The sequence below is a fragment of the Castor canadensis genome, chromosome 9, assembly GCF_047511655.1.
Source record: "Castor canadensis chromosome 9, mCasCan1.hap1v2, whole genome shotgun sequence".
NCBI classification, from domain to species: domain Eukaryota; kingdom Metazoa; phylum Chordata; class Mammalia; order Rodentia; family Castoridae; genus Castor; species Castor canadensis.
In genome coordinates, this window is record NC_133394.1 from 35,961,370 (window position 1) to 35,977,128 (window position 15,759).

Below are 15,759 nucleotides of genomic sequence, written 5' to 3' on the forward strand. Positions count from 1 at the left end.
ACTGATACCAATCATGAAAAAGATTTTCCAGAATAAAAATTTCTGAGTAGCAAAAATAGATATAAAATTAAAAGGCAAATTACAAATAGGAAAAACTATAATATATAAAGCAAAGGGCTGTTATTCTTAATTTTATGCAGAATCTTGAACAAAAGATGACCACATCTCTAAGAAACAGGCGAAAAAGCTTTCAAGGCAAACAAGTCACAAAACATTCCAAATTCTGATGGCCAATAAATATGAACATTTTTAACACCACTTTGTACTTGTACATTGAAAGAGATCCTACTTTTATCTATCAAGCTAGCAAAGTTGAAAAAGACTAGTAATGCCTACTGGGTTTTATTTATTCATTTTAGATGATGTCTTGTTATGTTGCCAGACTGACCTTGAACTCCTGGCTAAAGTGCTCCTCCATCTCTGTGTAGTAGCTGGGACTACAGGTTACATGCTACCTGGCTCTAATACTCAGTTTTGAAGAGTACGAGGAGAAAATGGCAAGCTTACCTACCCTGTTAGTACATATTTGACAGTATGTTTCAAAAAGCCTATAACTGTATATATCTATTAGACTACAATCTCACTTTTAAGATAAGAAAACATGAAGATGAGATGCAAATATTTCTCTATAGGATGCCCAATCAAACACTGAAGTATGTTTGATTTGCTCCAGTAGATACTGGAGTCACCTTGAGTTTCTTTTTTGGTGGTACAGAGGTTTCACACTTGCTAGGCAGGAGCTCTACTGCCTGAGCCACACTTCTAGCCCTTTTTGCTCTTATTTTGGAGATAGGGTCTCACTTTTTGCCAAGGCTGGCCTGGACTGTGATCCTCCTATTTTACATTTCCTGCTGTGGTTGGGATGACAGGCACTATTACACCCGCCTTTTTTCCATTGGGATATGATCTTATAAACATTTTTGCCCAGCTGGTCTGGATCCATGATCCTCTTGATCTCAGCCTCTCATGTACTTGGGATGGCAAGTGTGAGCCACTGTGCCCAGCTATTGGTGGAGATGGGGTCTTGTGAACTATTTGCCCAGGCAGACTTCAAACAGCAATCTTCCCTATCTTAGCCTCCCAAGTAGCTAGGCTTACAAGTGTGAGCCACTAGTGCCCATCTCAATGTCAGTTTTGAACAGGTTAAGTAATTCTGATGTAGGCCATTGAATACTATGCAACCATTTTTAAAAATGGCATAGAAATACTGAGTGTGATGGTTCATGCCTATAGTCCAAGCCACAAAGGTACGGGGCATTAAACCTTAAGGTCTTGCACTTGCTTGAGCCACACCCCTAGTCCGTATTATGCTTTAGTTATCTTTCAAATAATTGTGTTTTTCGTTGGGTTGGCTTCAAATTGCAATCCTCCTGCCTCTGCCTCCCAAGTAGCTGAGATTACAGGTATATACTACTACATCTGACCCTCTTATTACAATTTTTAAACTTAAAAATATTTTAGTGCATCTATAATTTAGAAGAGTGAATTTCGAACACTGAAGATAGTCAAAGCATGTCTAAATGTGGAAATACTTGCTTCACCACTTCTGCCAAATTCCAAGATAAGAAATCATCTTTGGAGTCAGAATTGGTATAAATAGAATCTTGTCACCCCACTACCAAAAAGGCACATGGTTGTTCCCACTTTATGTGTTTAAATTGTCTTAATATAGAGCAATCAGTTATTTATTAGGATGGTCAAAAAGTACAGTTCAAAAATATCTACCAAAATATCAGTAGCAATAAAATTTTTGTAGTGAAAGCTGTGGGAACTTCTGAAACCCCACAGGCAGGTAAATAGTGATGCCAGTTGATCAACAAATTAACTGACCAGTTTATTTCTTAAAATGAAACCATTTTGTGAAGTATTTTTTTAGCCTATCAAAATGTCTTCCCTGGTCTACAATGAGCTTTCCACAAAGAATAAAAAAGATGTTAAATTGAAAAGTCCTTATTATAAGTGAAGAAGCCCTGCTTAATTAAACAACTGTGCAAAAGGACATGAATGATGTGGCAGTTACTGTCTTCGTCTTGCTCACCTGTGGAGAACACTACACTCAAGAATGTGTTGAATCCAGTGATAGCCACAATGTCGTCCAGGCTGCTGGCAGCTATTAGTAAGGTTGGGATGCCTTTCTCAACCCCATATCCTTCTTCCTGCAAAAGCAGCATGGAGGGGACGACAACGGCAGGAGACACAGCACCTAACACAAAACTGAAAGAAAGGCTTTGAAAACCAGCTTAAAACACTGCAAACCTCACAACAAATCTATTAACTTTTTAAACAAACTGTAAAAATATCTCTTCAAGATCTTGCTTGTAATTCTTTTTGAGATGTACCGAGAAGCAGGATTGCAGGACCATATGATAATTCTACTTTAGTTTTTGAGGGACCTCCAAACTGTTTTCCACAGTGGCTACACCATTTTACATTCTCACAAGCTTGTGCATAAGGGCTCCAAATTCTCCACATCCTTGCCAACACCTGAAATTTTATACATATATATTGGCTTTTCTAATGTGTGTGGTAAAAATCTCATTTTGTTTTGTATTTCTTTTTTTTTTTTTCCTGGTAGTAATGGGATTTGAATTCAGGGACCTCTGGAATATCAAATAAACTAACACATTTTCAATTGTAGTTCCAGAAGGAGAAAGAGAAGGAGAGCAAAAAAAGAAATAATAGCTGAAAGTATAAAATAATCATTATGGAGATTTCTTGAAAGACCTGAAAATTGAATTACCGTATGATCCTGCTATACCACTCCTGAGCATATATCCAAAGGAATGTAAGTCAGCATACAGTAGTGCTACCTGCCTATCTGTGACTATTGTCACAATGGAAACAGCTCAGGTGCCCATCAAGTGATGACTGGATAAATGGTGTATCTATTTATGGGTTAAGACCCAGAAAGACAAATATCAATATTTTCTCTGATTTGTAGAGTTCAGACATAAAAGGAGAAGGTAATGGGGTCAGCTAATATGATTGAAGTAGAATATATGGATGCATGAAAATAGCATAATGAAATCCATTAAAACTGTAAAAAAAAAGGGGGGTGGCAGTGGTGAAGGAGTGGGGATAAGACAGTAAAAGAGGGAGTGAACATGATCAAAGTACATTATATGCTTGTATGGAAATATCACAATTTATATATGCTAATAAAAATTAGTAATGGCTGACAATTTCCAAATTTGATGAAAAACTATAAAACCACAGAAGCATGAAGCCAATAAAGACCAAGAAGGATGAACATAATGATAACGACAATGTGGCATATAATCAAATGACTGAGAAGCATTAATAAGGAGATAATCTTAAGGATTCCAGAGAAGAAAGAAGCATTATACATTATACAAACAGAAACAGATAGTTTCCATGGTCTTCTTAATAGAAACTATGCACACCAGAAGTCAATGGAAAGCATTTTGAAAATACTGAAAGAAAATAATCTATGTATGCCTAGCATTCTACAGCCAGTAGAAATATCTTTTTCAAAAAAGGAGAATAAAAGATTTTTGACAAACAAAAGCTGAGACATACACTATAAGAAATGTTAAAGGAAGTCCTATAAGCAAGAGAAAAATGATACTAGATAAAAACTTAAATCTACAGAAAAAATTCCATAAATGATATATTGTGGATAGATAAGCATTTTTCTCATTTTTACATTCTTTTACAAGATAATTGTTTAAAACAGGAATAAAAAAATAACAAATTATAGCATTTATCATACACAGGGTAAAATGTATGATAACAGCATAAAAGATGGGAAAAATTGAACCATACTTTGTAACATTCCACATGAAGTAGTACAATGTTATATAAGGGTAGACCACAATTAAATATGCATGTTATAAACCATAAGACAACAACTAAAAATTTAAACAGTGGACTATTTAAATTGGCATCTCGCCACAAAAATGATAGAACCTGTGTTGGCTTTTTCCCTTTCTTTTACTTGGATTATCCAACAAGCCCTTTCCATAGCACTTAACAACTTTTAATATTCTGTATATAATTTCCTTACTTGTCTTCTGTATTATCTCTTCAAAGCAGTTCTCTCACTTTGCAATTTATAGTTTAAATTTCTTCTATAAAATGCCATTTCCCCATGAGTTAATGTGAAATATCTCTACTTTCTAAAACAAAACAGCATTTGTGTTTTATAAAGCCTCAAAACAACTCAGACCCAAAATACACAACTAATAATCTAATAGACAAAAATGAATCATGAAAAATGCCAATTGATTGAAAGGGTTGTAGAAAAGAGAAAAAAAGAACAAATAAAAGATGGGCAAATAGATAACAAATAGTAAAATGATAGCGCTAGTAAAAGCTAATAAATTTGGAGAAGTTAAATTACCTTATTTCAAGATTAAAGTACGATTTATTTGCGGGTAAAATACCAAGGCAAAACCACACTGAACAATGAACGGACACCTAAACAATGAAGGACAGGAATGTAAAACAGGTCATATTAAGAGGAGGTACTAGTGGAAGGGGGAGCTAAATGAAGAGGGTGAAGGAGGGTGAAAATGGTGAATATATTTTCTATAGATTTATGAATATGGAGCATTGAAGCCTGTCAAAGTTATTTAAGAAGGGGGAGGGGGAATAGGGAGAACAATGAAGGGGATGAACCAAACTGGGGTACAAATATGGAAATGTCATAATGACACCCCCTGTACAATTATTATGTACTAATAAAAATGTTTAAAAAAGATTTACTGTAAAGGTACAATAACCAAGAAAATGTAGTACAGGTATAAAGAAAGATATTGAGAGCAATACAATAAAAATACATTGTTTACAAATAACCTCCCATACATACTGATTTATTTTTCACCAGAGGTGTTGCAATAATATAATGTGGAATGTCTGCTCAATAAGAGGCAAAGGAACAACTACAAAGCCTTATAGAAGAAAAAGTGGACCTTGGTTCTTACCTCATAGCATACAACAAAAACTGACTGAAAAAGGAATAATTCAGAAAGCTTGCCTTATTTGTGGAATTATTTCATGTGGTTTTGGCCAAGTGTGGTCAGAAAAATAATAAATAAATCAAAAGAGATTTCAAAAGCAAAAATTTTAAATTCCTGAGCAGACATTATGCAGCTCCATTGATGTAGAGAAGCTTTCAGTCAGTCTTGCATTGTCAGTTGTTTAAATTGTATGAACTACTGTTTCCCTGCCTTTGGTTTTGTGAAAATATGCCTCCTTGAAAGGAAATGAAACAAGGTTAAGAAGTTTATTTAATTTAAGAGATAAAGTGAAAATTTTAAATTTACAGAAGTTGAAATGATTCCACTGATGTCTTTAGTGGAATCTGGGTGGTGTCATGGAAAAAAATGAATCAACTATCCATGGTACAGTATTGAACTCTATGTATCCTGAGCATTTGTGGGTTTTCCTCAATGTGGTCTTATCAGACTCACATACCTGCAGATACCAAATGGCTACTGTACACCTAGGTTTAAAAGCTGGCATTATAAAAGTTTTAGAAGGAAGTACAGAATATTAACATGAGTTTTGTGTAAGGTAGCAAAAATCTCTGATACTACACAAATAGTACAAACCGTAAAAGAAAAACTTATAAATGTAAAGATAAAATTGAAATCAAAATTTAAATCTCTTTGAGCACCATTAAAAATAAATGGGCAGACTCAGAGAGATACTGGTTGAATGATAAAAAATATGGTTAAGAGGAATTAATTCAAGATCTATTTTATAGTATGGTGATAGGAGTTAATAATAATATACTGTATTTTTGAGTAATCTTAACAGATGCTACATCTTTTCCTAACAAAAATGGTAACTATGTGAGGTAATGCATATTTTAATTAAATTTAACCATTTCATAATGTATATAAACTTCAAAACATCATGCTGTACATGATAAATACAGAGAATTTTACCTGTCAATTTAGAATAGACAAACAAGTCTTGCAAAAAAAGAGGTAAAGCCTCTCTACCACTGGAAGCATTCTTAAAATGATATGATTTCTACTTTTTCTGAATATGTATTTTATGTGCAAGTCTTTAGTTCATTTGAACATGTACTATGATGAAAACCTTAATGATACCTTAAAATTTTTCTCAAACAATATTGTAGTTATCCTAGCATACTTTTTGACTAAAACTTCCTTATCCTGACTTAATATGTCACCTTTCTTATAAAAGTTATATACATATAGTCTTAGCACATGTGAGCCCTGGAGTCTAACTGCAAGGTAATTATAGTCACTTACAAGCTGTGTGACCCTAAGAAATTTATTTAACCATCTTATGACTAAGTTTTCTAATCTGTAAAACTGGAATAATGTGAGAATAAAATCATCATAAGGATTACAAAGATGAAGTAACAAAAAGCTCATAGAAGAGTGCTTGTCACATAATAAATACTTCATATAAAATAAAACACTAACAATATTTCAGATGAGCAGTTTTTATTTTTGAGACATCCACCTTTGCTTCCAAAGATATGATTCTCCACTTGGAGTACTTGTTACTCCAATCATTCTCTTATGTTTAAAGGAATATATTGGACTTGAATTATGTATTTGAAAATCAATGGCTTAAAGACAATTTGAAATCACAAGAACATAAGGAAAGAGCTGGGGTCAGAATGCAAAAACAGGAGGGGGAACTCAATACTAGGACCTAAAATTTTTTCTGTATCTAAGGGATTAAAGAAAGAAAAGCAGAATTGTTACAGAAGATAGGCATAAGTTTCCTGGGTTGGAGACTGTTATGGAATGAACTGCATACGCATCCTTATAAATTATTATGATGAAACTAAAGATCAATGGGACTATATTTAGAGACAGAGCTTTTAGAGAACTAAATGAAGCCATAAGGCTGATTCCCTAATCAGAAAGGGCTTGTGTCCCTATAGGAATAGAAAGAGATACCAATGATGCCTATTAACAGAGGAAAGGTTGTGTGAGGATATAGCAAAAAGATGGTCATCTACAAATCTTAGAAGAAACCAAGCCTGCCAGCACCTTGCCACAAATATGAGAAATAAATTTTCTGTTGCTTTAACCACTAAATTAAAAAAAACAGCAAGTCACATACCTGAAGGAAAAAAAAAGCATAATGCATATATTGTACAAAAGATTTATGTGCAAAATAGAAAAATAATTTAAAACTCAGTAGGAAGATGAAGAACTGAATTTTTAAGACTGACAAAATATTTGAATTGACACTTCATCAAAGAAGATACACAAATAGTTCTAACACAAGAAAAGATGCTCAATGTCACAATTCTCAGATAAGTGTATGCTAAATCCACAATAGGATACCATTCTACATTTTCTAAAATATGCTAAAACTAAATAGATAGTACCACTGATGAGTATATGAATGCCCTATGATTTTGTATACTGAAAGCAAAATCAAATGGTACAGCATTTTTATCTGTAAAGTTCTAACTTTTCAAAAGACAAATGCAGGACTGTTGACATAGCCCATGGTAGTGTTTGCCTCACATACACAATGCCCTGGGTTCAATCCCCCAGACTGAAAATTTAAAAAAAGATGAATGAATTTGGATATTTTACAATAAAAGTGAGTTTAAAAATCTATTGGATTTGGAAGTAGGTATGCAGTAGGTGAATTGTCTACAAATTTCATTGGAACAGGTAAATGGAAGCGAAAGTTAATGAACTGAAAAATGAAAACGAGTTAGGATCTAGAGATTACAGATTTAAGGAATTTGAATAAGAGTTGGAGCACTGACTTAGGGAAATAGTTTTTTTTTTTGCTTGTTTTTTGAGATTGGAGTATTTATTTACATAACTATAAAATCTCTATCATATTCATACATATATATATATATATATATACACACATATATACACAACTAGTATAAAAGGAAGAGGCCATATGATAAGATAAAATATACGGATATAATACAGAAAAGAAGGAATAAATAATGGAAGTGGACAATACTGGCACTACACATTTAAGAACTTGTGAATGTTTGCCAAGGATATGATATTTTTTTTCTTCTTTGTTTGGAGATAAGGTTTCACTATGTAAACTAGCCTGACCTCAAACTCCCCATCTTCCTGTCTCAGCCTCCCAAATCCTGGGATTACAGATGTACACCATCACGTTCAGCTGGATAAGATAGATTTGGGACATGGCTCTGCTTTTATCAACTGATTTCCAAGGTTCCCTACCACTGTGAGAATAATTTTAATGAAGAGCTTGTCCAGATAATATTCTGACTATTTCAAAACCAAGAATCCTCATGGGGAAGGGGAGAGAAAAAATTACCCTAATAGAAATCCCCATTGCCAAGGAAAGTTCATAATGAAGTGGGAAAAAACAGCTGCTGAGCATGCCTCCATGATGCATGGACCAAAAGACAATCTTAAACAAACGCCCTTCAACTGCTTCAAAGCCTGAAATAAAAAAGCTCATATTTAGAGAAACTTACAAAGGCTGACAAGAAAATTATTTAAGCAAACATTTAAATGTGGAGTCTTTTTTGAGTAATAAGTTTTTATTAAATTTCATCTCATTTGACCAGATTGTCCTACTGGGTTTGAAACTCAAGTAGACCTCATTTTATATGTCATCACAGATTAGATTACAAATAATTTCATACTTTATAAAATATTGTTATCCTGATTTTAAAGTCTTAATAATAGATTATCTGTCATTATTTCTACATTCTTTAGTTTTCCTAATGCATAAAATAATGATAATATCCTGTTTTCCCCCATAAACTAGCTTTTAGTGATGAATTATTTGATTAAAGTTATAAATAGATAACACTAATATGCCAAAAAAGAAAATAACTAAAAATTATGTAATTAATTAAAAAAAATGGAGACCTTTTCAATTTTCTCAATGGTTCAAATTTTCTACCAGAGAATATTCATTATCACTGCTATAATCATTGACCCTCTTGGAATAGTTATTTCCATTAAACCCATACATTTGCCACATTTGAGTAGCTATTATATTCATCTTCTTAAAACTCAAATATATTTGTGGTCCCCAGATCATATATTTTAAGAAATATTTTTAAATGAGCTTTTATAATGATATAAAGATAATTAGGAACATACTTCTGAGGAGAAGTCATGAAACAAATATGGTATTGAAATCCTTAATCTCCCTTAAAAATAAGAAAGAAATGCCTTTTATAGAGTGACCTTGTCCTTTGTAACTGAAAAGTAAATAGTTTTTCATAGAAAAGCCTCCCAAATAAGATAGGTACTGCATAAAGGACATCCATCTTTATGCAAATAATTAAAGATGATTACAAATAGAGACTTACACCACGTTGATTTATCTTCATACAAGTAATAATGATGGTTTGGAATAGAAACTGAGGTGCCAGTATTTCTGCAAAGTCTTTTTTAAAATTAGTTTTGCCCTATAGACTCCACTTGTAACAGCTATAAAATATTCTGCCTTTTTTTTCTTTCCCACCAGTATCTAATATATGAAAGAACTTTATCAAAATATAATTGGAAATCTACCTTTGGATCAAGTCCAAGCCCAGCTCTTATTAGGATAATGGTAAGAGCAGTGTTTCTTAAAGTTGATGACCATGTGGTGTGAACCTGGACATAGTGACTGATGAATGGAACATTCCTGATGGTAAAGCCAGCCAGTAACATCCCTAAAAAGAAAGGAAAGAAGGAAGGGAGGGTGGGAAGGAAGGAAAGAAGGAAGGGGAAAGAAAGAAGATAGAAAATAAAGCATGTCTGGTTTAGTTTACTTTTTCAAGAGAGAAAAACAAGGGCAGATTACATACAAGTAGAGGAAGTACCATGAATAAAAGAATGAAGACAAAAAAATGGGTACAATCTAAATGCAGTAAGTAATACAGTGTTGTTGGAACATAAAGGGAAAGGATGGGGTGGAGAGTATGAGCTGGAGATTATGGAAAGTTCCCCTCCCCTTTGACAGAGTCAACTACCAGGGGAAGAAAGTGATATAACACATCTTACATTTTCTATGTGATAGTTTTAGTGAATTAGATAAGGATAAAATTGCAGATGGAGATCAGTAAGAAGGCTCTGTCATAGCCCATGCAAAAGCTGGAAACAGTTTAAGCTTTAGCAAAAATAGAAGGGGTAAAAAATTCAATGAATATTCAGAAGGTGCTGCAAGGGTATTATGGATATAGAAAGGGTATTTGAAATAAGTTGTAGAGGCCATCTCTTCTGGCAGTGTAATGTGATAAAAATTCTTCCAGGAGAATTATCTAACTATGGTAATAAAGAAACAGTGTGTAATACAGGTGTGGCAGGTGATGCATCAATAAATACAGCAGTGAAGATGCACAGCAGTGAAGATGCACAGCAGTTCACTCAAATATCATGGGATATTTTTGGGTCCTATTTACTATAATATTTGGAGCTTATAATTATGTTCAAGCTACATAATCTACATAAAAATTCAGTCTTTTCTAAATTTTTCTTTCTATAGTACATTTTAAATTAATTAAAAAATCTTATTAAATGACAAAGCAACCAAAATATGTGTGTTTATAGAAAGAATAAAAAAATCTGTAAAGGAGATATATATACATAATGCATATAAAAAGAAGCTGTACAGATCACATTTAATGTAATATTCTGAATTATATCTAGTCCAAATAGAAAATGTTCAAAATTTACAAATAGTCGACAACAAAGAAAAGAGAGTTAATTATATACTTACCAAGAAGAGGTGGAAGTGGAGGCACTGTAGGTATTCTAATGAGCTCCAAAAGTTTCCCCCCAAGAAATGCACTTATAAAAATAATTAACAGTCCAAATAAATTTCCACCAGGGAGAACTTCATGGCCTGACAGTGTACACATTATACCCCATAACATAAGGAATATAGCTCCTAAAATATAAAAAACACAAATCTATGTATCTATATAGACATATACAAAAGGTGAATTTAATTTTATTAAATATGCTAATAGCTAATCTTACATAGTTACGAATAATATAGACCATTTTTGCTTTAATAGTGTGGTTGAAGAAATAGCTTTTAAGATTTATTCCAATTTATGGGACAAATTTTAAACAAAGAATTTTTATTTAAAAATACTCTAAAACTATGTGAATTCTTTAAGATAGTAAACATTTCTTACAATATGTGTCTTCTTCTTCTTGGTGGTGGTACTGGGTTTGAACTTAGGGCCTTGCACTTGCTAAGAAGGTAGTCTGCCACTTAACACACTTCCCCAGCCTTTTCTGCTTTACTTACTTTTCCAGTAGGGTATTGCATTTTTGCCCGGGCCAGCCTGGACCACAATCCACCTTCTCATGCCTCCTATATAGCTGGGATGACAGGCACAGGCCACAATTCCAGCTTATTCATCCAGATGGGAGTCTCGCTAGCTTCTTGTCTGGGCTGGCCTAGAACCACACTCGTGATCGCTACTTCTTGTGTAGATAGGATTACAGGTGTCAGCTCCCTCGCCCACCCCAACCCTTTTCTTGGCAGTATTGGGGTTTGAATTCAAGGCCTCACGCTGGTAAGGCAGGCGCTCTACCATTTGAGCCACTCCTCCAGCCCTTTTTTTAAATTTTGTGACAGGGTTTGGCTTTGTTTCCCTGGCTTGCCTCAAACTTCTGGGCTCAGGCGATCTTCCTACCTCAGCTTCCTGGTACATGGGACTAGAGTATGCTAATATATGACATTTAAGAAAATGTCATGGCAATAATGAGATTTTATTTATTTTATGTTTTAAAATAGCTTTCGATCAAAAATAAGAAAATGATTGGCTGTGATACAAATTCTGAACTGAAGTGAAGAGCACGGTAGCAGGGTGCTAATTTTTTTTTTAACATGAACAGAAAAAATCTTTCTATTAAGAGGATAACTAAGTTAATATTTGATATAAATGTATCAGAGAGGATAAGGGCTGGAAAACTGAGTCTAGACTTTGTGGTAAGAAGTTCCTTATGTGCAGGAAGTATTGGTGGACAGGGTAAGAACCAGGTAGTACACATCTTGTTTTTAGAAACAATATAGTAAGGGAAATTCCTGCTTACAGGAAAATCCAGAGTTTCTGCAGAGGACAGATAGTTACACTGTGAATTTCCATCTACCAATTAAATGGCTACCTTCATTTACCATGAACCATAATTGCTAATGCTTTTTGGGTTCTTAGAACATCTTAAGTACAGTTTTCAGCTGTGATGCCTTTTGAGCTGTATAGAACTTTTAATGTAAAAAAGGATTTTGACTCCCTCAAAGCAAAAAGTTAAAAACTAAGATCCTTCTCCCAGTTTACTTAAAGGGGTAAAATCTTACTGAAAAAATGAACTAGAAAAAAAAATTCTATTGACAAAAGACTAGGCAAAATCTCCTCTGCAAATTCATGTATAAAGTATGCCTCCCTCCTCTAATTTATAGTTAAGGCTCAAATTTACATGATTTTCATGAGAAGCCCAAAGCCCTAAGTCTACTATAATGTGTTCTCCCATGGAACTATTCCTACTTAGTAGATAATAGTTCAAAACATTTTTAATAGACACTCCTGATTCCAGAGCACATAAAGTCTTAAAAGTAAAGCCCCAATAAATATGAACTTAAAATTAGAACAAAAATTAACAGATATAACAAAGAAGGGGATTAAATACCCCCAAACCTCAACTAATAAGACTAGCTAATAGGTACTATAAAATATGTATTTTTAGAGTCTAAAGGAAATTTTAAAAATTGGAGCCATGAGAAATATTACTCAAAAGTATTGCAAATGAATCAAATAGAGCATCTAGAAATAAACTAAAATAATACTGAAATTAAAAACCACTAAGCGCCCTGAATGTAAGTTACACACAACTGAAGAGGGAAACACAACAAACTGGTAGATAAGAGGAAATTATCTAGAATGCAGCCTAAAAAAGAAAAACAGGATGGAAAAAATGAGAGATTTCAATTACAGGAAAGGTCTAAATTATATCCAATAGTAGTTCCAGAAACAGAGTAGAAAGAATGAAGGAGTGATAATATCTGAGAAGAAAATTGGCTTCTAATTTTTGAGAACTGATTAAAACCATTATCAATTCTGTATTGCTTTGGACACAGGAGGCAAAATTAGTTCTTATCAGAGCTGGTAGAGTGGCCCAAGTGGTAAGAGTGCCTGCCTAGCAAGCAATGAAGCCCTGAGTTCAAACACCAGTGCTGCCGAAAAAAAAAAAAAAGTGTAAGAAATGGGGCTGGCAGAGGGGCTCAAGTGGTAAGAGTGCTTGCCTAGCAAGAAGCCCCAAGTTCAAACCTCAATGTAGCAAAAAAAAAGGAGTTCTGATCAGGATTAAATAAAAATAGATACAATGTTGAGAGAAACAGCAGAGTACTAAAGACAAAAGTAAGATCTTAAAGAATCTATAGAAAGATTATCTATAAATAAACATTAGAACAGATTCTTAGTTCTCAAAAACAGCCAATAAAAAGTGGAAAATAATGAGCCAGGCACAGTGGCTCCTACCTGTAATCCCAGCTACTCATGAGGCAGGGATCTAGTTGATCATGGTTCCAGGCTAGCACAGGCAAAAAAGTCAGCAAGACGTTTAATTTCAACTAATAAAATTGGGCACAGTGGTGCATACCTGTCATTCCAGCTATGTGGTAGGCACAAATAGGAAGATCATGATCCAGGCTGGCCCAGGCAAAAATTTAGGACCCTATTGGAAAAATAGCTAAAGCAAAAGGGACTGGGGACATGGCTCAAGTGGTACAGTGTCTGCCTAGCAAGAGCAAGGCCCTGAGTTCAAACTCCAGTGTCACCCCTCCCCCAAATATAAGAAAGTAGAAGATAATGAAATAAAGTCTTCAAAGTAGAAAGATAAGATAAAATATCCAGTGATGAATTCTGGAGTTAGGTAAACTGTCCTTTAAGTAAAGGACAATTGAAAATATTGTCAAACAGCTGCTAATTTTACAAGGGGAAAACGTATTGAAAGATATGCTTTCGTAATAGGACATAGAATAAAAAAGGGAGGAATGATATATAAAAAACTTATAGACATGTAAATTAGTCTAAACAGGTATTAATTATATAACATATTACTAATGAAAAAATAAGGTGGAGAGATTTCCAACAATGGTGACATAAATAGGTTGGCAATTTATACACTAATAAACTAAAAAGAAAAAAACACATGCAAAACTGCACAAAATTGTCAAAAACAACCAATTTAGAATCTAGAAAACTGTTAGTTTTCTGGATCAAGAAGTTAGTTTCCAAATCAAGAAGCATTTATTGTTGAAAAAAGTACTAGGGACTTGGGTAAGTATCAAGCTTCCTGCTTGTTCTCATTCCTCTTCTCAATCATTTGTCCCCTAAAGTCAGTTGAAAAACCAAAAATCTGTGGTTGTACTAGCATGCAACTGGATATAAAAAGCAGCAGCTTTCATGGCAGAGGCGGAGTGGATTAGATATAAATGGTTGGGAAGAAAACCAATAACAACAACATAACTTTGGCAGCTAAAAGTGTTAAACCAGTTTAGAGACTTACAGCTTTGATATTCTCAGGTTATAGTTTCAGATGGGGCAAGTGGCAGAACAGACAAAAATTTAACTGGAAATAAGAGTCATAGAAAATGTGAGATAAATTCTCCAAGCTTCCATGACTAATTGGGAAAATATGCAAATTCAGGGAAGACTCAAAGGAGTTAATTAAAAAAAAAGAATTCTTGAGTATTAGCTGCAACTTTTAACATACTCACCAACTCACTCAGAGAAGACTTGGCAGAGTTCGAGCTTACTGGATTGAATGCATGTCTCCTCCAAATCATTACTGACTGCTAAGCTATGCAAGAGGTGTACAGGTAATGCATAGGAAGATGAACAAAACAATAGCCACAAAAAGCCCTTATAAAAGAAATTAGTTACTGAAAACCATGGGGCACAAAGATTTCACAGTTTAAGTATAGGCAGATTATCAAAACAATAACAAAAAAATAAGCTTCTAAAAATAAAACCAAATTCAGAGTAGCTATAAAGCCATAATGTGAATTAAAATATTTAGTTTTCAACCAAAAATTACCATACATGTAAAGAAACAGGAAAATGTGGCCCATGTGTGGGGAAGAAATCAGTTAATAGAAATTGACTGAGAGAGTCCAGGTATGAGATTTGGAGACAAAGTTTTCAAAGTATCTATCATAAATATGTTCAAATAATTAAAGAAAAATATGACAGCACTCTACCATCTAATAGAAAATATGACTAAGGAGGCATATTTTAAAATAGGAGTATGGAATTGAAAAGTATAAAAATTAAAGTGAAAAGTTAATTGGTGAGGCTAAACAAATACTTGAGCTCATTAAAGAATTGGTGAACTTGAAGCCAGGTCAATAGAAGTTAAACAATCTGATGAAAAAAAAGAATGGATAAAAATTAATAGATCACCAGAAGCTTACAGGATATCATCAATTGTAATAATATAAGCATTCTGGGAATACAAGAAGGAGAAGAGAGAGATAAAGGGCAGAAAACATATTGGAAAACATAATGCCTAAAAACTTAACAAAATATAATGAAAAACATTAACCTACAGATATAAGAAGCTGAACAAATCCCAAGTAAGATAAATAGAAAGAGATCCACACCTAGAGACTTCATTATCAAACTGATGAAAACCAAAGACAATGGGAAAATCATCAAAGTAGCAAGAGATATGACAGAATAAACAGTGGAACAATAATATAATTAACACCATATCATCAGAAAGCCAGGAGACATTTCCTAAGTGGAGAAAAAAGTTAACTGTTAATCATGAATTC

General features: G+C 33.7%; 1 protein-coding gene and 1 long non-coding RNA gene across 4 annotated transcripts in view; one reads left to right on the forward strand and one right to left on the reverse strand.

The window, feature by feature from the left end:
* Window positions 1-15,759, reverse strand: part of Slc9b1 (solute carrier family 9 member B1) — a 75,424-nt gene that overhangs the window by 15,524 nt on the left and 44,141 nt on the right. For all 3 annotated transcript variants that reach the window (XM_074041451.1, XM_074041450.1, XM_074041449.1), the window contains 4 exons: window positions 10,690-10,860; window positions 9,501-9,643; window positions 8,284-8,411; window positions 2,039-2,214 (listed from right to left, as the gene is read on the reverse strand). In XM_074041451.1, coding sequence (XP_073897552.1) covers window positions 2,039-2,214; window positions 8,284-8,411; window positions 9,501-9,643; window positions 10,690-10,860 — 618 coding nt within the window. The remainder of the gene's footprint in view (window positions 1-2,038; window positions 2,215-8,283; window positions 8,412-9,500; window positions 9,644-10,689; window positions 10,861-15,759) is intronic.
* LOC141410854 (uncharacterized) overlaps window positions 1-15,759 on the forward strand; it is a 34,864-nt gene that overhangs the window by 4,213 nt on the left and 14,892 nt on the right. The gene's annotated exons all lie outside the window — the stretch shown is intronic.